General features: G+C 47.9%; 1 protein-coding gene across 1 annotated transcript in view; it reads left to right on the top strand.

The window, feature by feature from the left end:
• Positions 1-8,987: 8,987 nt before the first annotated feature.
• The window catches only part of NUP214 (nucleoporin 214), a 31,754-nt gene continuing 17,724 nt past the window's right edge, over positions 8,988-23,017 (top strand). The window contains exons 1-21 of the mRNA XM_083375366.1: positions 8,988-9,374; positions 10,724-10,919; positions 11,544-11,695; positions 12,259-12,448; positions 12,706-12,776; positions 12,903-12,966; positions 13,360-13,463; positions 13,556-13,662; positions 14,123-14,189; positions 14,495-14,621; positions 15,291-15,452; positions 15,705-16,116; positions 16,829-16,989; positions 17,470-17,561; positions 18,368-18,457; positions 18,705-18,854; positions 19,711-19,869; positions 20,445-20,548; positions 21,292-21,474; positions 22,020-22,105; positions 22,859-22,942. Of these exons, the coding sequence (XP_083231492.1) occupies positions 9,333-9,374; positions 10,724-10,919; positions 11,544-11,695; positions 12,259-12,448; positions 12,706-12,776; positions 12,903-12,966; positions 13,360-13,463; positions 13,556-13,662; positions 14,123-14,189; positions 14,495-14,621; positions 15,291-15,452; positions 15,705-16,116; positions 16,829-16,989; positions 17,470-17,561; positions 18,368-18,457; positions 18,705-18,854; positions 19,711-19,869; positions 20,445-20,548; positions 21,292-21,474; positions 22,020-22,105; positions 22,859-22,942 (2,803 nt within the window). The 5' untranslated portion in view covers positions 8,988-9,332. The remainder of the gene's footprint in view (positions 9,375-10,723; positions 10,920-11,543; positions 11,696-12,258; positions 12,449-12,705; positions 12,777-12,902; positions 12,967-13,359; positions 13,464-13,555; positions 13,663-14,122; positions 14,190-14,494; positions 14,622-15,290; positions 15,453-15,704; positions 16,117-16,828; positions 16,990-17,469; positions 17,562-18,367; positions 18,458-18,704; positions 18,855-19,710; positions 19,870-20,444; positions 20,549-21,291; positions 21,475-22,019; positions 22,106-22,858; positions 22,943-23,017) is intronic.

The following is a 23,017-nucleotide window of genomic DNA, read 5'->3' as shown; positions in this document are numbered from 1 at the left end:
ACTTGAACAACCACAAAAATTCTAAATGTCTTCTCAAAGTAGCTTTCCTGATTCCTGAAAATCTTTTCCTTCTGTCATTCTTTTAAAATGCAAACGTTTTCACGATGCCTGTTTTTCTAATCTTGCTTTCTTGTTCAAGCCAATTCGATGCCTTTCCTTGATCAGATCAGTGTGACTTCCCCTTCTCAATACAGGTAGTTCTTGATTTACAATCATTCATTTAGCGACCTTCAGAGTTACAGTGGCTGTGAAGCAGCTTTCACAAGAGATCGATGGAACGTTAAGGTGCTTCCAAAGTGAAATAGGCAGAATGCATAGATGCAGTCATTATGAAGCTTTATTCATCGACAGGTTATATAAAAAGAGCTATATGGCATGGAAGCATCCATGCTTGTAAGATAGAAGATAGATAGAAAGAGAAGCAGAGCTAGAACAAAGAAGCAGCCCCTGGGCAGAGGTATTTATGGGGGGTCTCGGCCCCTCCCTAGCCATAAAACTCTCTCGCCAATGGGGCCTGCTGCAGGGGAGCAAAGAAGCCTCTTTGCTCCATCTGATGACCTATTTGGGGAACTGCCATGGCTGGCACAAAACATGTAACAATTCCCCTTCTTGCCAGCCAATGACAGGGACCAGTGAATGTGTGTGAGGGGCAAGCAGGTGTCATAGACATGTATAAAAACATTCAGAAGGCCAAACACAAACGCTTACACAGAAGGTTGTGCCGGTCAATGGGAAGAGGTTTGGTGAACAGATCAGCTATCTGGTCAACTGTGTTACAGTGCTCTACACGTATAAAACCCTCTTTGACAAGCTGTCTGACATTTTTATAGCGTATGTCTATGTGGCGAGATCTAGAGCCTACTGCATAAGCTTCCGAGATTGCAATGGCGGCTGTGTTGTCCTCTAGAATTTGGATGGGCAGAGGAGGAGCTGCCCAGATACTCGTTATCAGCTCATTGAACCAAGTCAAATCATTGGCCGTGTCTGACAGGCTGGCATATTCAGCCTCGGCCGTGGAGCAAGAAACAAATTTTTGCTGCCTAACATGCCAATGTATTGGGCAGCCATTTAGCAATATGAGGATACCAGAAGTGCTCCGCCTACTTTTGGTGTCGCCAGCCCAGTCTGCGTCTGAGTAAGCAGAGAGCTGGGCCGTCTCCCCCTTCTCTGGTTCCAGCACAAGGAGGGCATCGGTCGTGCCCCTGAGGTACCTAAGTACCCTCTTAACAGCAGTCCAGTGGAATTCCTTTGGGTGTTCCACATGCCTGGACAATAGATTTACAGCTAAAGCTATGTCAGGCCTGCTCCAATTGCTGATATATAGCAAGGAGCCAATCACAGATCTGTAAAGCGTGTTATCTGTGAACTCAGGACCGTCCTTGTGAGTATGGTTGTAAAAGTCGCTTTGCATTGGGCTGTGCGTAGGATTAGATTCTGCCATTTTGCATTTGGCCAATAACTCCTCTATCTTTTCTTTTTGAGATAGAGCGAACCCCCCCTTAGTGGCCAAAATATGCACACCCAAGTACTTATCAACCCGCCCCAAAGATTTCAAAGTGAACTTTTCTTCCAGGGCCTTGGCAAATTCATCACACCCTTCCTTGTCAGGTCCTACATATAGTAGGTCATCCACATAAACTAACACCCTTTCTGTGGTACCCTTTGAGTTGCGTGTGAAAACACATTTATCTGCACGGGATGCAGTGAAACCAACTCGTTCTAAACTCTTTCTAAGACAGTCATACCATAATTTCCCTGACTGCTTGAGACCATATAACCCTTTGTGGAGTAACCATGTATTTTCCCCTTCTTGCTGGTAGCCAGGAGGGGCCTTCACGTAGATCTGCCGGTCCAATTTGGCGTGGAGGTAAGCCGTCTGGATGTCGAATTGGAAGACTTCCTCCCCCAGAGCAGCTGCAGTCACGAGGGCGGTCTTGACGCTCTCTGCCCGGACAGTTGGAGAGTATGTCTCGCCATAGTCTTCCATATAGCGTTGGGCGAATCCCTGAGCTACCAAACGGGCCTTATACAGGTAGAGGCCATTGGCAAGTGGTTTTGCCTTGTAAACCCACCTTGTGCCAATGACTTTCCTCTCCTTTGGAGGTTGCTGGGGGGTGAAGACCTTGAGTTGTTTTAAGCTCTGCATTTCCTTCTCCATCGCGAGCTGCCATTTCTCCTGTTCTTCGATGGGCAGCTCCTGGATGTCAGAGAAGGATTTTGGGGTGACCACAACGCTGTTAACAGATGCGATGTGCCCAATGTCAATTCTCTTTGGCGGGATGCCTTTGTTGGACCGCTTTGACCTCCTTACCTTCTGCCACTCACCGCCTTTTTCTTCCGCGGGTTTCTGAGGCGTTGCTGGGGAACTGGACGGCTCATCCTCCCCATCTGAACCAGGTGGGATGACATCTTCGTCTTGTTCCACACTTTCGTCGGTGGCAGGGTATGTGGACGTCTCAGGTGATGTTGTAGTCGGTGTGCCCTTGCTGGGACGGTTGATATATGGGCTCAGATCATTGGAGTGTATCTGGGCCCAATTGGAGTCCTCTTCGAAGGAGGCAGATTGGGAAGTCACAATCCTGCCCCCTTCTCCCAGGAAACGGTAGGCCTTGGAGCCAGGAGCGTAGCCCAAGAACCTCAGTCTCTGGGAGACAGATCTCCCCTTCTTCCGCAGCTGCTTGGGGATGTGAACCCATGCATAGGACCCAAAAACACGTAAATGTCCAAGATTTGGTTTCCTACCATGAACTAGGAAATATGGGGTCTGGTTCACAACACTGCTCCAAGTGCGGTTTAAGGTATAATTGGCGTATTTTACCGCTTCTGCCCAGTATGATTCTGCGACCCCTGCGTCTGCAATCAGACTACGCATCATAGTTTGTAGGACTCCATTTCTTTTCTCTGCCACACCATTCTGAGCGGGGGTGAAAGGCGCGGTAAGAAAATGGCGGATGCCCTTACGCTTTACCCAGTCCTGGAATTTTCGGGACATGAACTCAGCCCCGCGGTCGCTCTGCAGTTGTGCAATCTTGGTTTTATACTGGGTCTCTACAAGGTTGTAGAGTGATTTTATGGCGTCAAAGGCTCCAGATTTTTCTGTGAGGATATACACATGGCCGTACCGTGAAAAATCATCAACTGCAGTGAGAAAATACTGACTTTTCCCTAGGGATGGTGTGAAAGGCCCGACCAAATCAACATGAACTAGTTGATATGGGAATTGGGTCTTACGCAGTGATGTTTTTGGGATAGGCGCAGCTTTCCTCTTTGACTTCTTACAGATTGCACAGTCCAGGAATACCTCACAATCTTTGAGCTGGACTCCCTCAGCAAACTCTCCCATCTTTTTAACCACAGGGAAGCTTGCATGACCTAATCTTCGGTGCAAAATATGGGCACACTTATCGTGGAGTGGCTTCCCGACTGACACCCTCTTGGCTTTGGTAGCCTTGAGCGGTGCTTCAGTTGACAGCTGAGGTTGGGATTTCTTATCCACACTGCCTTGCTGTGGGGGCTTGGATGCAACCGCTTCACCTTTGCGGTCATTAAGCAGCCTTGGGGTTGTCTGTGAGGCCCCTTCTAAGGGGGAGAAATATGGCAAATCATCTATGATGGCTATATTTCCAATGACCTTCTGGTCCCGGGTGACATGACCTCCCCCTTTGCGAAATAAAACTTCCACCCCGTCATCGTCACATAACTTGATAATGCTCAACAGGTTGTTGGCAATAGAGGGCGCGTGTAAGACACCTTCAACTTTTCCAAGCCCGGGTAGAGAAACCGTGCCCTCCCCAATAACCAAAGCTTTATCACCGTTGGCCACCTTGACAGATGATTTAATTTTCTTTACCCTTTTAAAACCTTGACTCATATTGGTAATGTGAGAAGAAGCTCCAGAGTCCAGTAACCATAAGTCAGTGGAGCTATCAGCTCTTGTGGTGGGGGCACAGGTAGACACAAGATTGTTAGTACTTTTGGCCCCGCCACGGCCCCTACCTTGTCCCTTGCCCCTACCTTGATTGGGACCACGCTTGGGGCCTTGTTGAAAATGGGGGCAGTCCTTCTTGAGGTGCCCCTCAGAGCCACAGGTGAAACACTTGAGTAGAGCATTAACCCGCTCTGAGTTGCGGTGTCGTGTGTTGGCTGGCTGGCTGGTGACTCTGTTGTATTCTCCTGTATGTCTACGTCTGCTATCTTCGTCAATGAGTCTGCCCTCGAGGTAGGACAGAGGCATGGGTCCATCCCTGCCCCCTTCCAGGGAAATAATAAAATTGTTCCAACTTTTGTCCAGGGAAGCCACAATAACTGCGACCAAGTTCTCTTCAGGTATTCGGTAATTTTTGGACATTAGTTGCGCCCTGAGGGATTTTAATTTTCCAAGATGTTCTGCCATGTTGGCCCCAAACCTGAGTCTTGTGTTGTAAAACTCAGTTGTGAGTCTGGTGAGAGAACCCATGCTCTTGCTGTTGAATAAATTGTATAATAAGCGCAAGGCTGCGCAAGCTGTGAGTCCATCTGGAATGCTAGGGAACATATTATCATCGATGGACTCCATCAGAGTGGAAAAAGTCTGTCTATGAAGCCACTCTTCTCGTGAGCTCCACGGGAAAGGTGGTGGGTTCAGGGCCATTTCAAGAATCCCATCCTTCAATAGACATACCTGCAAATTTCTATTCCAACTGTGATAGTTCTCACCCCCAATTTTCAATTTTTCAAAGTTTGGAGGCAACGGGGATGCAATTAGAAACGTATTATCCCATTCTTGGAGCATTTGGGAGGTTGGCATTGAAAAAAATGGTAAAGGTACCCCTCTAGTGGGCGTTGGTGGTATATTTCTCTGATTTTCAGATGGCCCCCCTTCTGGGTTAAAAAGCCCGTACTGGGCATGTCCGGAAAACATGTGATCAGGGGGTGGGCGGAGCCCAAGATTGCCGGCCGGCACTTGGTTTTTAAAATGCTCTGGAAATCCTTCCTGGAGCCTCCCCGGCCCTGGATTGCCTTGAGAAGCCCATCGTTGTTCCTGAAAACCTTGGGGATGGCTAAAGCCGATGCTGGAGGAGGGGGCCAACCCCCCCCCGAAGGCCAAGTAAGGAGAGCGCCTGGGCGGGGGCGAAAGGAAGGCTGGGGGCCCCGGAGAGAGGGTCGGGGGCCTTGGGGGGTAATGAGCAGTCTTATAGCCATCATAGCTCACGAGGGTTTCTGCTGGAGAGAGCCCAGGAGTTTGCATGTTGCTATGGCAGGATGCCAGGGGTTGCTGGGCCTCCAGACTAAGTTGAGGCCTTTCTTTGTTAGAAAATGTGGGCGCACAGGGGGCTGCCATCTTGCTTCCGGTGCCGGGCCATGCGGTCTCCCTGGGCGCAGCCATCTTGTTTCCTGTTGCCCCAGGAAGCTGGAGGTCACAGTTAGGCAGGGGATTTCGCGCCGAAAGCCCTGGGGTCCCGGGGTTACTCAGGGTGGCAGGCGCCATATTGAGGGGCCTCGTGGTGGCTGAGGGGGGGCTTACCCGGCATCCACAGTCCTTCTGCACTGATGTCCTTCGTGGAGAGGCTTGTGGGGTCTCCTGTACTTCAAGGAGTTTTAGAAGCAGTTCCTTGCATTCTGGTGTAGACATTTGATCCACGCGTTGCTTGCGTTGGGCCCGGAGCGCTTCTGCTGCATCTTGACAGTCTTGGGTGGACTGTAAAACTTCCAAGCTTCCCTCTGTGGCGTGCAGAAGGAGGCCATCTGTGCTCTCACCTGGAGCGGGGCTTGCTTCAGGGGCTAGAGCTGTTAATCTTGATTGAAGACTCCTGGTCACAATCTGCGATTTCCGGCCATCCATTTCAGTTTCAAATCTAGGCATTAGCTGCAGGCTTTGGAAGCGTTCCCTTTAACCATCCTCTCTGCTACCAACTTGTGAAGCAGCTTTCACAAGAGATCGATGGAACGTTAAGGTGCTTCCAAAGTGAAATAGGCAGAATGCATAGATGCAGTCATTATGAAGCTTTATTCATCGACAGGTTATATAAAAAGAGCTATATGGCATGGAAGCATCCATGCTTGTAAGATAGAAGATAGATAGAAAGAGAAGCAGAGCTAGAACAAAGAAGCAGCCCCTGGGCAGAGGTATTTATGGGGGGTCTCGGCCCCTCCCTAGCCATAAAACTCTCTCGCCAATGGGGCCTGCTGCAGGGGAGCAAAGAAGCCTCTTTGCTCCATCTGATGACCTATTTGGGGAACTGCCATGGCTGGCACAAAACATGTAACAGTGGCACTGAAACAAACCAGTCTTCACAATTATGACTGTCGTAGCAATCTCACAGTTGTGTGATTAAAATCCAGGTACTTGGCAACTGGCCTGTACTTATGATGGCTGCCACGTCCCAGGATCACGTGACCTTCCCAACTAGCCCCCGACAAGCAAAGCCCGTGGGAGAAGCTGGATTCATTTAATGACCATGCAACTCAACCACTGCAGTGATTCGCTGAAGAACCATGGCAAAAAGGTCATAAAATTGGGCGCGACTTAACTTAACAACTGTCTTGCTTAGCAATGAAAATTCTAGTCTTAATATTGTGGTCATAAGTCAAGGACTACCCTATGTGAGTTTTGGAATAAGAAACATTTGGCTGTGGAGTTGGATTTAGTCATCTTAAGGCGCTCTCCTTCTTTTAGTGATTGCGTTCACCCATGGTCAAGTCTCTGTTGAGTTGACTTCAACGCCTGATGAGTGAATGGAGACTCATCAAGTTTCTTTAGTTTTCTTGGTATCGATACAAAACAACTTGCCGTTGAGTTCTATTCTTTCTCTTTTTTTCAACTTCCCAGTCCAACCATTTAGCCTTGGGGGGGGGGGGTTGTCTCCTGGTTGTCTCCCATTCAAACGCTAACCAGCTTCAACCCTGCTTAGCTTTCTGCCAGAGACGGCTAGAGGCGCCCCCTGCTGACTTTCAACGCAAATGAATCCATACAGTTCTTAGACTCGCTGGGTCCACTAAATAAATCAGATTCTGGCTTCTGAGGTACATATCACGGACACCAGTGAAAAATATCTTGTTTGTAAGAGGATTCATGCAACGTGCTAAACTCAGGATCATGGCTGTATTCATACAACCTGATTAAAGGCATGGTGCCCTCTCCCAATGCACCATAGACCAGTTTAGTGCATTTCAGCCTAATGTGTTGTGTAAACTCTGGGGAGGTGTGTTATTTCGGCTCCTTTAGGTGTGGAAATCCAGCTTTGTTTCGCACAGACCTTCCTGATCATATTGTCAGGGTTCTATCTTATTGTCTTTGCTTTGATGTCCTGCATTTAATACTATCTGGATTCACACATTGCATAAAGCCACAAAACTATTATTTGGATTTAGCTTCCTTTTTAGTGTTAACCCACGAGGTTGCAAACCAAGGCTTAGGAGTCAGTGTGCCAGGTCAATCTACCCAATGGTGGTTTATTCAGCCAACTTTAATTAATCAAGTCTTGGCTTAGCAACATGGGCAAAACCAAGCTACATGGACTGTGGGGAACACTTGTCATCTGGGATGTCTTCAGTGCTGGCTGTTGAGGGGTGTCCAGAAGGTGTGAATGAAAAAAAAAACCTGAACTTCAAGCTACCATATCTAGTAACATAAATCCTACAATGTAAATGGATTTGGAACTCAAGAGTTTCCATTGACCTGCTCCTACAAGGAGAAACTGCATCCAGTTCTGATCACAACAATATAAAAAAGATGTTGAGACTCCAGAAAGAGTGCAGAGAAAAGCAACAAAGATTATTAGGGGGCTGGAGGCTAAAACATATGAACAACAGTTGCAGGAATTGGGTATGTCTAGTCTAGAGGAAAAAAGGACTAGGGGAGACATGACAGCAGTGTTCCAATATCTGAGGGACTCCTACAAAGGCAATGGGGTCGAACTATTTTCCAGAGCACCAGAAGACAAGAAACAATGGTTAAAAACTAACCAAGGAGAGAAGCAACCTAGAACTAAGGAGAAATTTCCTGATGGTGAGAACAATTAATCAGTGCCTCCAGAAGTTCTGGGTGCTCCAACCGTGGAGGTTTTCAAGAAAAGACTGGACAGCCAGTTGTCCAAAATGCTATAGGGTCTCTTGCTTGAGAGGGAGGTTGGACTAGAAGACCCCCAAAGTCCCTTCCAAATCTATTAGTCTATGTTCTATGAAACTCCAGGGACATCTGAATCTGGACCAAGGATTCAAGAACTTGGGAGAAGGGCTAGGAGCTATCAACTGATTCTTTTATCTTATAGGAACATCTTCAGATTTGTTGTCTGAATTGGTATAGGGTTTCCTGATTGAGCAGCGGGGTTGGACTAGAAGACTTCCAGGGTGCCTTCCAGCCCTGTTATTCTGGGGAATGATAGGATTGGAAGGTCTTCTATGCCACGTTCATCCAAGCTAATGTTGCCCTGCTTTTCAGAGGTATGATAGCTCATTAACCTCAAGCTAGCAGGAGAGGTCTCTGAAGCCTTTGGCATTTATTGAACATTGATAGCGGTCCTTTTCTGAATGTCTTTTTTTCCTATTCCATCTTCGTATGAAGGGTTGGTGAGTTGGTTTGGGACCCTCTTTCCTAAGCTTGTAAATCCATGATCTTCCGTAATAAAACAGTAGCAGTGCAATCATGCAATTGGATTCTCTTATTCCTTGACCTGGGATCAAGCGAAGGCATTGCAAATCCCGGAATTATTCCTCTTGAGGTCAACCATCGGCAAAGGGATGGTTGGGTGCCAATATTCTAACCCCGTTAATTAAATCCAGCAGTTAACCTAGTATTTCTTCCCGGTCCTCTGTCGTGCCCAGGTGGATTCCAGATAATCCTTATCCTTACCTTTCAAAATTTGCACTAGTTTATCAGAAAATTAAAATCATGGAAAACGAAAGGAGGGGGAAACTCTTTAGATAACATCTAAAAGGATCCACAATCTCGGAAGTCGGAGAAGCCGCACGACTCTGAAATATGCCTACATCTATGTGCTCATACTTTTGTTTTCATCTCCTTAGCGCTAGCCCATAGAGTTGAGCAACCGGAAGAGCGCCGATACCGGAAAGACGTCATTTCCTTTCCCTCGCGAAGGAACGGAGCGTCCGGGACTCCCAACCGGGCTATCGGCGGCGGCGGCGGCATCTACCATTTTCCGTCCCTCGGCCTTCCCTCGCAACTCCCCTTCCCTTTAGGCCTCAACCCGCAAGCCTAGAGCGTCGCCGGAAGCGGAAGCGCCGCGCGTCCGTTATTTTCTCCTTCCCCTCCGTTGGAAACGCGGGGATGTGAAGAGCGGGCGACGCGTGTCCAGGCTGCCAAGCGCCCGGGCGGCGGCGGCGGCGGCGGCAAGATGGGCGACGACATGGACGTGATCCCCGAACGGGAGATGAAGGTGAGGCCGGGCTTCGAAGGAGGCGCCGTGTGGGGCAGAAAGAGCCCCCCCAGTTCCCCCCGCCGGATTCATTATTTTTATTTATTTTTATTTTAATTCCATTTATATCCCGCCCTTCTCCGAAGACTCAAGGCGGCTTACAAGCTTAGCAGTAATTATGACCTTTGGCGGCTCCTTTAATAAGTCTGAGGGGGGGAGGGTCGCCCCTCTCCTCCCCCCATTATTCCTTTCCTCCTGCACAACAGCCCGGCCAGGTAGGCCAGACAGGATAAAGCTCCCAAGATGTTACTGGGTTGTACTAATAATAAAGTTGGAGGGGACCTTGGAGGTCATGTTGTCCAGCCCCCTGCTCAGGCAGGAAACCCTACACCACTTCAGACAAATGGCTGTCCGGTCTCTTCTTTAAAAACTTCCAGGGCTGGAGCATTCACAATTTCTGTAGGCAGGTTGTTCCACTGGTTAATTGTTCTCACTGTCAGGAATTTTCTCTTGTATTTATTATATTTATTGTATTGCGTTATTGTGTTGTACTGTATTATATTATGTATTATTAATATTGTATTGCATTATATTACACTATACTACGCTATACTTTTTGTTATTTTATTTCATTTCACTGCATTTAGTTTCCATTTTCATTTATTATTCAGTAAATTTCTCTGCTGCCCCTCTCGCTATCCAAAGCGACTTTAGGAGTTTTCCAAGCTGGATCACACTGTGGGGTCTTTGGACAGCCCCTCCCCCCGCCAATTAAAAACAAAAGAATTACCCCAATTTGGGTAACCTAAAAGTTTTCCAAGCCTAGAAGTTGGATTTACTGCCCTCCCATCCCACCCTCAAAAGAATTATCCTGGCTTTGGTTATCTAGAGCAGGTAAACAACAGTTACTTCTTTAACAGAACGTAGAACCATCAGGCTGGTAGGAATTCTATTCTCATTCAACTCAGCTACTGCAGTTGGAAGGGACCTTGAAGGTCTTCTAGTCCAACCCCCTGCTCAAGCAGGAGATCCTATACCATTCCAGACAAATGGTCGTCCAATCTCTTCTTAAAAACCTCCAGTGTCAGAGCCCTGGAGGCAAGCTGTTCCCCTGGCTAATTGTTCTCACTGTTAGGAAGCTTCTCTCCTTGGTTGATTTCCGTCCGTTGTTTCTTACCTTGCCTTCAGGTGCTTTGGAGGAATAGGCTGTGGCAACCCCTCAAATATTGGAAGACTACTATCGTGTCACTCCTACTCTCTTCGTTAGACTAGACATAACGCATTAAAAGTTTGAGTTTGTTTTTTTTCTTAAAGGGTCTCCTGAATGTTCTCTTTCTAGTCAGGCTTCTAATACCATGCTTTTCCGGCAGGATTTTCAATTCCGCGCCCTGAAGAAAATCCGGATCTTTGAAGCCCCTGAGGATCTGCCCAAGGAGCGTGGCAACCTGCTGGTTGTGTCCAACAAATACGGGCTGACATTCACCGGTTGTGCAGCTGGACTGCAGGTCTTCCACACAAAAAGCCTGCTTATGCAGATTCAGGCTGGGGATTCGCCTAATAAAATAGGTGAGTTTTATATTGGATTTTCCCTTGTGTTACACTTTAGCTGGTTGGCTGTTTGTTTGATGGAATAGGTGCCATTAAATCGGTGTCAGCTCTCAGTGACCCTAGAGATAGATTATCTCCATGAAGATCTGTCCCCAGCCTGGTTTTTCAGGTTTTCAAAAGATGCCTCCATCACCATATAACTGAACCACTCCACCTTGCTGCTGGACAGGGTGCCTACAAAATGATCAGCACTGGGGCTGATGGTGCCTCCAGAAGTTGTACGTGCTGCAACACTGGAGATTTTTAAGAAGAAATTGGACAATCATTTGCCTGGGATGATAGAGGGTTTCCTGCTTCAACAGAGGGTTGGACTAGAAGACCCCTGAGGTCCCTTCCATTCTGTCCCTTTGACCTCTCCCTTGCTGGCCTAGCAACCTGTGGCTGTAAAAGCTGGGCAGAGAGACAACTAGGATTGGCGGTGTTGGTGTGAGAGTTGGTTTGTGTTCATTGAGGAGCTGCCGTAAAGAGAAGGAATTCTATTCTCCAAAGCGCCTGAAGGTAGGACAAGAAGCAACGGATGGAAACTTATCAAAGAGCAGTAGGGGTTTTTTTTCAACTTTTCCTTTCATTTTATTTCCACAGTCGAGAATATCCACGGCCTTTTTGTTCCTACAAAGTTTTGGGTGCATCACTTGGCACTCAGCTGTGATAACCTCACACTGTCAGTCTGCATGGCCTCCAGCGAAGTTGGGTCTTTCATTGGCTTTTTCGATGTCCGCACCTTTGTGAACCAGGTGAGCTGCCCGCTTTAAACCTGGTTATCATGTGGTGCATTATCCCAAAGGTGCTTTTATTCTGAAACCAACTGAAAAACTCTGATTCCTGTGTGTAGGTTTGACCAGTAGAATTTCTGAACTGCCACTCAATGTATGCTTTGATCTTTTATGCCTGACATTAATCTTCTCATCTTTCCTACTGCCTTCTTCTCCTGTTAGCATCCTATGATTTACCACTTGTTTGTATGCTATGATTTATGATTGTATCTTAGGATTTATGACCTAGGATTTATCACTATGTTGTTATTGGTATGTACGCTGAGAGCTTAAACACTGGAGAGAATTTCCTTCTGTGTCTAATCCCACGAGGAATGAGAACCTCCATAGACACTTGATGCATTGTGCAATTTCACTTCTTCCCTTTAGAACTTGGCTGCTAGTCATTTTGGGGAGAGAGGATTTGAAAATAAGAAAGAGTTTAAAATCTGCCATTAGTGGGTTATTTTCTACCCTGACTTGCCGAGAATCAAGTAGGGAGGGAGAAGGGTAAGAAAAAAATTACCCTGTAATTTTCCCAACAGGCTAAACAGCAAAAGCGGCCGTTTGCTTATCAAAAGATGCCAGGCGCGCTGGTCAACGACCTCAAGTGGAATCCAGTGAATGCCACAATGTTAGCTGTCTGTCTGTCAGATGGGAGTGTCTCCGTCCTGCAAGTGACGGAGACCGTAAAGGTGTACGCCACACTTCCTGCTTCAGTGGCTGTTACATCCGGTGGGTCGCACCGTCTCCTCCCCTCACCCAAACCTGGTCGTCTCGTAGTTATCTGTTTTTTTATTCATATATTTGTACTTGTTTATATCTCACCCTATTATTTATTATAAATAACTCAAGGCAGTGCACGTACCTAATCCTCCTCCTCCTCCTCCCTCCTATTATCCCTAAAACAACTGCTCTGTGGGTTGAGAGAGGGATTGACCCAAAGTCAGTTTTTAAGGCTTTTTTTTTAAAGAATGTTGTTTTTCCCCCAGTGTGTTGGAGTCCTAAAGGGAAACAGCTGGCAGTAGGCAAGCAGAACGGCACCGTGGTCCAGTATCTGCCAGTAAGTCTTAATTCTGGATTAATTCCCAGAATAATTAGCTCTGGATAAGTTGGAACTTAACTTCCTAAGTGCGGCATCAACAGACAAAATTATGGTCTGACTGTGTTTTTTCTTCTCCTTTTTCAGAGCCTGCAGGAAAAGAAAACAATTCCTTGCCCTCCGTTCTATGTGGCGGATAATCCTGTCAAGGGTACGAATTTAGTGATCTTTCAGTAGGAGGCCTTTTTCCCCCCTAATTTAAAATTAATTTCCTAATTTCTAATAACTGAATTAGGCCAGGTGAACCTGACACGGAATAGAAAGGACAGCGCATGGTTTGGAGAAATAATGATTTTTCAGATGAGGAAAATCTGATGCGAAAAACGATCATAAAAAAAGGAACGATTTCCCCCTCCATCCAGACAAACCCAAACAATTTCACTAATTTTTACAAGCCGCCATCTTTCTGGTCATCTTGTCTCTTCCTGAAAAGGGACAAGGTAGAATTCAGTGGATCAATAAAGATCCACTGTGCCCGGGTGCCTCATTGAGAAGGAGACAAATGACTCTTGGATAATAGTCTTTTTTTATTGTTCTTTTCCAGTCCTGGATGTGTTGTGGATCGGCACTTACGTCTTCACCATCATTTATGCCGCTGCCGACGGGAGCTTAGAGACTTCCCCTGAAGTGGTGATGGCTCTGTTGCCAGTAGGTATCCGCCAGGGATACGGTTGTGCCAAATCTTGGCTTGAAAAAAGAAGACGGCGAGAAACTAATTCGTTGTTCTTCTCCCTATCCAGAAAAAAGAAGAGAAGAGACCTGAAATATTTGTAAACTTTATGGAGCCTTGTTACGGTAGTTGCACCGAGAGGTTACATCACTACTTCCTTAACTATGTGGAAGACTGGTAAGCATCAACAGGAGAGAATATATGTAGCTCAGGGTTGAACTGCGGGGTGCTTGGCATTCTCTGAGCTGGGTTGTTTTCCTGCAGGAGTTTTGTTAGCCAACGTCAGGGCTGGTGTGACTTGCTCCCCGCTTACACACAGTAGCTTGATTGTTTTCTTGCAGACGTTTCATGACCCAGCTAGGTAACGTCATCAGTGCTGGAAGGAAGTGGGGTTTGCTTTCTGTTCTTTCCGAAAGACGTTCACTTGTATCCACCGTTCCAAACGAATCTCCCACCACAGCGTCAGCTCTTTCTTTCCTGTTTGTGGGATGATCGGATCTCTGGTGTGCACGGTCAATGATATGCCTAAGTTGTTCTTTTCACAGGAAACCTGAGCGGGAACTTAATTTGTTCTTTACGCTAAGATTTTCCTTGAATTTTCACATTTACGTGAGGTTTTTTTTTTTTTAATCCCCAGGGATCTGGTTTTATTAGCTTCTGCCGCTTCCACAGAAGTCAGCATCCTTGCAAGACAAGGGAATCAGGTAATTCTCTTCCCACGTTATTCTAGTGGCTCAGGCAGAGTAGATCGTTTAATAAGAAAAGAAAAAAAAGTCACATTCTGGATATTTACGATGGAAAAAAGCAGGGGGAAAAAAAACACAGCCATATCTGTCCAGCCTGCTAGGACCTGTCCTCAAATTCACTGGTTTTCAGTGCTGTTGTAACTCGGAATGGTCACTGTTGTAAGTCAAGGGCTGCCTGTAGTCACAGGTTTGTGTGCTTCAGGGCTTGGGGGGGGGGGCTGTTGCAAAGCACATTTTGAGAACCGGATTAACCTCCATTGCAGAGCAACTGGGAACTGTGGGTGTTGGAAGACTCCAGCCGCGCGGAGCTTCCCGTGACGGATAAAAGTGATGACTCCTTGCCAGTCGGGGTTGCCATTGACTATAGCAACAACATGCCCATAACTATCAGTAAGTATGAGGGCTATTCGTTTGGCCTGAGAAAGGCCAAAGGGCTCGTGAAGACGCCATCTGCTCTACTAAGGCTATTTGTTTTGTTTTATTATAATTTGTAGGCCTTCCACCACTTTACTAAGCAGCTCTGGGTGGCTTGCGAGACTATAAATAACGGAATAAAACAATAGCAGTAGAACTTAGACTTACTTATCTACCACTTCACCGTGCTTTCGATCTAGCCTTCTTATGTGGCCAACCCAGGCTGATTTCCTTGTTTAAGCCCTCACCCCACCCAGGATGATTGCTCTCCAGCAAACTAAATTAAATAAATAAAAACAAAGAAGATGGTTCCAAAAAAAAAGAGTCACTGGCCAGAATTCTGTGAATTGATGGGAGTCTGATTATGTGCGACAAAGTCAGCGTTTGTCTCTTAGCAATCACGTGGATTACCTCCGTGACTGTAGGTTAATGAAATGATTCAAATAGCTCATATTTCTTTTCTCCTGTATAGAGGGACAGTTTAACAGGGTAGAGTGAGGAAACAAGATGGTGTCCAGTTTTGCAGAGACGAAAGCAAACTTGAGCCGTTCTGATTAGTTTAGGAACGGCTAGTGCATCTCTCGCATTACTTACGGTTCCTGGATTTTGAAGTGAACCTGTTGTCTTTTGGTATGATTTTCCCAGGTGAAGATAAAACCTTGGATCCTGCTCCGGTGTTGATGTTACTATCGACAGACGGGGTATTATGCCCCTTTTACATGGTCAATCAGAACCCGGGTGTCCGATCTCTTCTGGTGACTCCCGAATCTCTCTCTACAGAAGGGGAGAGAGCAGCAAAAACAGCAGGTAGGCACTGAGGCCCGGCCAGGAGTGTGGGGCTACATAAGAGGTAAGCCAGGTGGAGGCATTGAGAAGATGTTGTGGCTTTCCAGGGGGGGGTCTCCTTCAAAAGCACAACTCCCCCCAAACTGGCCCCAAACGTTGTAAAGTCAGGGATGGTCTCTTGAATCATCGAGTGACTACATCATTTGGCGCCAGATAATGGTCACAAGCCGAGGACTACCTGTGTTATTCTTTTTAACGGTCAATCTCTCCCAGGCACCACCGCTCCTTCAGCTGCTGCCAAGAGCGATGTTCCCCCAGGCCCTCCAGCCCCGGCCCCGTCCTTAGCCCCGAGCGGTGGGGCCGCCCCCTTCTCTTTTACACCCCCTCCTCTGAAAGCTCCGGGGCCAGTCGCGGACTCTTCCCTGCCTTATCCGCTCCCATCGGAGGCCTCGACAGCGGCTCCTGGGTCAAGCACAAGCAAGACGGCAGAGTTCTCTTCTCCCGCCACCCCAAAAACACCGCAAGTCCCCGTCTCCTCGTCCGGCCTCCTCCCGGTGTCCACTCCACCTTTCTCCTTCGGGTCAGTGGGCTTCAAGAACCGCTTCGACGGGCCGGTTCCTTCCGTTGCGACAAAGCCCAGCTTCGCTCCTGCGGCGTCCTCTGTCAAGGTCAACCTCAATGAAAAGTACGTTATCTCTTTCTATCTTTTTTTTTGTTAGTCTGTATAAATTAAATTCCCTTTATTATTTTTACAAAGCTCTTCCCCTTCCACACAAAATCCTGGGCTGTTAGTCAGCTCCACGGTTTCTTCATTCTGGACCACAGTTGGCGGGCATAAAGTTGGTGCTTAAAGCTGGACTTTTGCTCTAAAATGTATTAAGCCTCCTGCTGAATCCATCTAGAATGTGTTCTGGAGCCTGGCTGATGTCATCAACTCATTGGTGCCGTGTTGCGCCACCCGTGTCAGGCATGAAGAATCGGGGCCACGTGTTAAGTTCCAGCTAAGCTAATTGTAAGGGGCAGAATTGCCTTATAGGGGAGATGAGAAGCATAAAAATGTAATAAATTCATTAGTCGTGCCTATACACGAGAATCTAGTCAACTCACAGCACCAAGTGGGCACTTGAGAGGAGTTAGCAGAATTAACGAAACAGACGGGATGGGCTTGGATCAATTGTGGAAACGTAATGACTCTAGGCTGCGTCCTGTCTTGACTCCACCGCCTTTTCTCCTCCTACACCCAGGCCCTAATCTGAAGTTGTTAAGGCTTGGTTCCTGGCATCTCTTCACCTTATAAGTCAGCCAGGTTGCTAAATGCTGAGGGACGGGTGTCTGTCTAAGTCCAAGAACGCTAGGCCTGGCTTTGCCTATTTTCATTTTGACTTTTTCCTCTTCAGGTTCGCTGCTGCCGAGACAGCTGCCCCCTCTGCCAGCACCAGCCAAGGCTCTTCGGCCTTCCTCTTACCCCCTGCTGCAAAATCTACACCCGTAGGACCCCTAGGCCTGTCCACACCTCCTTCTGCCCCAATCAAGGCTTCCACCCCTGTGACTTCCGCAAGTACGGTTCGGCCTCTGCTTTCGCTCCCCTGCCCGTGGTTGTCTCTGCCATTAGGGTGCTTGAGTGTAAGCTGTTGGGGCAGGCAGGTGTTCCCATCTGCTCTGTTGTTCTCAGGTGACTTACTAGCACAGGTAGGGTCAACCGTCCCGATATGCTAGCCGGCGAAAGAATTTCCTTTATTGTAAGGCTACATTAACCGGGTCTGAAAGAAGAAATCCCCCACTGTCATTTTTACAGCCTGGGAAATTTGTCCTTGATGCAGCTCTGGACCACGCCCTCTCTTTTATCTAATCACCCCACCAGGCCTTTACGTTAGATGAGCAAATCCAATATGTAAATAAAAGGAAGCAAATAAATCAACACCGTCCTGTAATCTCCGACGTAAGAGAGACTCTCAGCCTTACCAGAGGGCCTAAGTCGTAGCTGACCACGAGCAGCAGTTGTGCGAGCGTGTCACCCTTTTTGTGTCTCTTCCTCCAGTGGTGCGTCCACCTCAAAGCGCTCCCGCAGCCACAGGCCTCCAGAAGACTGCCAAGATATCCCCAGCTGTGCCAAAATCAAGCCCTGCGCAGGTAAGGAGGAATCCGATTGCTTTTCTGTGGACTGAGCCCTTCCATATTACAAATTAAGAATCCGGATTTCTACTCGGTGCTGGTGAAAGGCAATATCTGTCTGTTGGTATTGAGGGCACTGCTGAACTGGCAGCTGTCGTTTGTTTCGAGCTGCTGAAGGGTATAAAATTCAGGTGAATTTAACCACCTTTCCCAGACAGACAGATCCGGTGCAACAGACAATGTGCCTACAATTCTTTCTGCCCACTGTGGGTTTTCTTAAGGGTTGCAAAACAGCCTCGGGCAGCTGCTACATACAGCTGCCTTCCAGGAGGTGGCAGATGGATTAAAGCCAGGCACTTTGGGGGACCCTATTCAAAGCCATGCACTTCCCTTGTCAGCCCTGTGAGGTAGTCCAGGCGGGGGGGGGAGTCCAGCAAGATGAGCTGATCCTACCGCATTGTAAGGCTACACTAACAAGAGTCTTGCAAGTCCGAGGGTACAAATCTCCTCCCGTCTCTTTTGCAGCCTGAGCCTCTCTCTCCACCCATTATGCAGCTCTGGGCTAGGCCTTCTCTTACCTGACCATTGCCCTGGCAGCATCTTTTCCTCCCGTTCCTCAAGGTCTTTCCCACGTACCGTTATACCCCTGGGAGATGGGACAAGTGCTGGTTGTTATCTGTATATCTGCACTGTTCTGAAAGTGTGTGTGTGTGTGTGTGCGCGCGCGCGTATGTGTGTGTGTGTCTTCACTCTCTTCACTCCAATCATTCGCCCCTGATTCTTTGTCTGACACGTCACGGATGCTTTAACCTTCCGCCTTGCAGAGTCGGCAGCAGCCAGCCGGGATCGGGACAGAGAAGCAGCCCGGTGAGTGGAAAGAGACGGATCCTGTCATCGTCGGGATAAGAGAAGAGGTAAACCTCTCTCACCTTTGCCCCTGTGGTGTCTTTGCTGCAGCTTTTGTCTCTAAGTGAACGGTTGTAACTCAAGGAAACCCCACCCCCCCGCTAAAGGAATGTTTGCACAATGGAGTAGAAAGTACATTTTTCATTTGTTACACCAGAAAAAGTCCTACTGGGTATCTCTGTTTACCTCCACTTCGCCTTCTCTTGAACTGGGCTTTCACTCTCAAACACCCACCGGCCCCGTTTGGTTCCGCAGATCGCCCATTTCCAGAAAGAGATGGAGGAGCTCAAGGCTCGAACAGCCAAGGCCTCATTCCAGGTGGGCAGTGAAGAGGAGAAGAAGTTGCTACGCGTGGAAGCCAACGATCTGCACACGTTTCTGCTGGAAATCAAAGAGACCACAGAGGTAACGAGGGGCCGGTAGAGTTGCCGGTAACCAAAAGCGGCAGATTTGGGGGAAAACAGATCTATGGTTTGAATTCAATCAGAATACAGCTTGAAGGGACCTTGGAGGTCTACTAGTCCAACCCTCTGCTCAAGCAGGAGACCTTACACCTTTTCAGACAGATAGCTGTCCGGTCTCCAGGGACGGAGCACCCAGAACGTCTGGTGGCAAGCCGTTCCACTGGTTGACTGTTCTCACAGTCAGGAAACTTCTCCTTAATTCCAGGTTGCTTCTCTCCTTGATGAGTTTCCCTCCATTGCTTCTTGTCCATGGTGCTCTGGAGAATAGGGTCACACACACACACACACACACACACACACACACACACACACACACACTTCTCTGGGACAGTTCCTCAAATATTGGAAGTCTACTCTCATGTCACCCCTAGTCCTTCCTTTCTGTAGAACAGCCAAACCCAAATCCTGAAATAAATAATTTAAATTAATAATTGATAGTAAAATAATTAATAAAATTAAGAGCAGATCATTTGTTAGACTCAGGCATTTATTTATTTATTTATTCCCCTTTCCCTTATTTTCCTTCCTTATTTTTATTTATTCCATTTTACCACTGGTATCCTGCCTTTACTATCTGTACAAAAAAATAATTCAAGGCAGGGAAGGTATCTGGTCCATCTTCCTCCTCCACCTCTTTTCCCCAGAGCCACAACCCCGTGAGGTTGTGAAGAGCTGGCCGAAAACCTCCCAGCTGGCTTTCGTGGCTAAGGCGGGACTAGAACTCACCGTCTCCCGGTTGCTACGTACACGGTCGTAAGCCGGGGACAACCCCTCCCTGTCTCCTCTGTCTCTTGCAGTCCCTTCATGGAGACATCAGCCTTCTGAAGACCAATTTGTTGGAAGGTTTTGCAGGGGTGGAGGACGCCCGCGAGAAGGACCAGCAAGCTAACAACTCGGAGTACTTGCGCCTGCTGTACAAGAAGCCTTTGGACCCCAAGAGCGAAGCGCAGCTTCAGGTAGGAGCAGAGCGGGTTTCTGCTGGGAACCACGGAAGGAGGCCTCCCAAATGTCTTGAGCAGGTGCCTTCAAGAAGCTCCCCAAGGGGGTCAGGAGAACAGTAGGTCCTCTTCTGCTGTGGTGGTCATCCACCAGCTGGTCTGTTGAGGGAAGCTGCCTGAGATTCGGTATCGAAAACTAGTCGCCGGCAATAGCCCCATCTCTAGGAGTCACAGTCGTTTTGTGGTGTGGGAGACACCAAGGAATGAAGTGGGGAGGAGGAGGAGGAGAGCAAAGGAGAGGAAGAAGAAGAGGAGACCGGGGGGGGGGGGAGGAAGGAGAGGGAAAAAGAAGAGAAGGGAAACAAATTACCAGGGTTCAGATCTGTACTGACTGTTCGCTCCAATACATCCAGATCGTCCAGAGGGGCAACACCGTTATAGCCACCAAGCCATCCCTGGTGTTGGCTTAATCCCAGATGGATGAGGACACAGCATTCCCGTCAGGCTGCTTTTTTTCCCCCACCCCACCCCACCCCCCCAGGAACTTCCCGGGTTGACCTTTTAGGCTGAACGTTGAATGTTCTCGCCGGCAGGAAATTCGGCGCTTGCATCAGTACGTGAAGTTTGCCGTGCAAGATGTGAACGACGTTCTGGATTTAGAGTGGGATCGGCACCTGGAACAGCAAAAGAAGCAGAAGTAAGTGATTTAGGATGGGGAATAAAAAAAAAAGAAAATCCTTTTTTTTCTCTCCCCCCTCCTGATATTTTTTGCAGGCTTTTTAAGCACAAACAGCGCCCTGCTTTAGTCGATTTCGCTGCTGGGCGGCTGAGATCTCAAATGCTTTGGGAGGCCGATGGTCATTCCCTGGTCGTCTGCTCATCTAAGTTTACTTTACACAGGTTTTTTTAAAAAAAATTTAGATAATATATTAACTAATATATTGTCACAACAGCCTTGTGACTCCTTCAGTAGGAGTGGTCCTTGACGTACGGCCACCATTGAGCCCCAAATTTATGTTGCTAAGTGAGACAGTTAAGAGAGTTTTGCCCCGTTTTACAATCTGGCCTTGCTTGTCAGAAGGTCGCACAAGGTGGTCACGTGACCCCGGGACACTGGAACCGTCATAAGTACATGCCGGTTGCCAAGCCTCTGAATTCTGGTCACGTGACCACCGGAACTACCTCAGATGAAGCGACCCTTTTTCTCCTGGACGTGGATGAGAGATTTCCTGGTTGGTTTGGGTTGAGGTAACGTGACCCCCGCCAGGTGACGTCAGCAGAGAAAATTTATCTCGTTTGATGGAGTTCATGAAAGCAGCCCGGTCTCTCTCCCCGGGTCTCCCAGCCGCAGAGAAAGTCCCAGAAAGCAAAGCGAGGCAGCTGTTTCAATGAGTTGCGAGCGCAGCCTTACCTCGTTCTCTCTCCCTGCTTTTGACCTAGGCGCATGGCTGTGCCCGAGCGAGAGACGCTCTTCAACGCCCTAACTAACAACCGGGAGATCATCAACCAGCAGAGGAAGAGGCTGAAGAAGTTGGTGGACGGCTTGTACGAACTCCGCCTTTACAACAAAGTCTCGCAGTGGAACCTGTCCGCTCCCAGTTCTTCTCACGGCAGCATCCAGAGGTCAGGGCTGCTTAAGGACCTCCCAGGAAAGCTTTCCTTTCCAGTGTCCTGTCTTGACCCCTTTGGAAGGGAGGGATCTTCCTGGATTGGTGTGGAACGTCATTTTTATGACTTGAAAGAAAGCCAACTCTCTTGGTAGCCAGGATTCCAATATCTCGGGGGCTCAACCTGTTCTCCAAAGCCCCCGAAGGCAGGACAAGAAGCAACGGATGGAAGCTAAGCAAAGAGAGAAGCAGAAATTAACATGATAGTGAGAACAATTAACCAGAGGAAGGGCTTAAGAAGAGACTGGACAACCGCTTGTCTGCAACAGTGTAGGGTCTCCTGCTTGAGCAGGGGGTGGGACTAGAGGACCTCTTAAGGTCCCTTGCGTCTCTGTTATCCCGCAGTACAGGTAGTCTGCAACTGAGCCAAGCTTTCTGTTGTTAAGTGAGAATTCAGCTGTTTTAAGTCCTTTAATTGGACTCGGATTTGCCAGCAGTGTAACACTTCCTCAACTCAACTTTAATTTTATTTATTCGGTTTTTTTCCTCCTTTGGTGGCAGCTTGGAGAGCGAGCTGGAGAATCTGAGCAACGCCTTGACGAAAGCCACCCTGGAATCTTGCAACGAAGCTTCGTCCCGCTCAGCCGGTAACTAGTCCCTGCTGTTTTCCTTGACCGGGTTCTTCAGGAGTAGTGTGCCATTGCCTCCTTCCTAGGGCTGAGAGGAAGTGGCTGGCTCAGGGTCATCTGCTGGCTTTGTGCCTAAGGCAGGACTGGAACTCACGGCCTCCCAGTTTCTGCCCTAATGCTTTAACCATGTCTGTTCATGGCATAGAGCTCACATAATGATTTCTAAAAATATATAAATTAAGATAGGTAAATAAGGAAACATTCAATAACTACTTATTGTTGTAAGTCCTCGGCTTACAACAGTTTTCATTTAGTGACTGAAGTTACCACGCCACTGGGGAAAAAAAGGACTGGTGACCATTTTTCACACTTAACCATCATTGTAGCATCCCCATGGCCAAAATTCAGAGGGTTGACTGACTCCTGTTTATGACGGTCGCAGTGTTCCAGGGTCATGCGATCCCCTTTTTGTGACCTTCTGACAAGCAGAATCAGCGGCGAAGAAGCTAGGTTCACTTTACAACCAGGTTACTAAATGAACAACTGCAGCGATCCCCTTAACAACGGCGGCAAAAAAAAGTCCCGAAATGGGGCAAGGCCTCCCTTAGCCACAGAAATGTTGGGCTCCATTTTAGTCGCAAGCCGAGGACTGCGTGTCTGTGATACATGTAGGACAAACTCCGTGGCCAAAAGTTGCCCAGATTGAAAAAGGGGTTGTGCAAAGTGCGTTGCAAGCCAGGAGCCATAAAATGACGTTCTTTGTTCTTCCAGCCAAGTTGTCCCTCGTGAAGCAGACTCAGCTACGGAATTTCTTGTCCAAAAGGCAGATGCCTCCCATCCATTCAACGGCACCAGGTAAACCGACATAGCTGAAAATATTTCCCATTTTAGGACAAAAAGCGAGACACTTTTTCTTTCGTTAACCCCCCC

Source organism: Vipera ursinii (genome assembly GCF_947247035.1).
Source record: "Vipera ursinii genome assembly, chromosome: 16".
In the NCBI taxonomy this organism is placed as follows: domain Eukaryota; kingdom Metazoa; phylum Chordata; class Lepidosauria; order Squamata; family Viperidae; genus Vipera; species Vipera ursinii.
The sequence above is the reverse complement of the archived record's forward strand: the minus strand, read 5'-3'. Positions and strand labels throughout refer to the sequence as shown.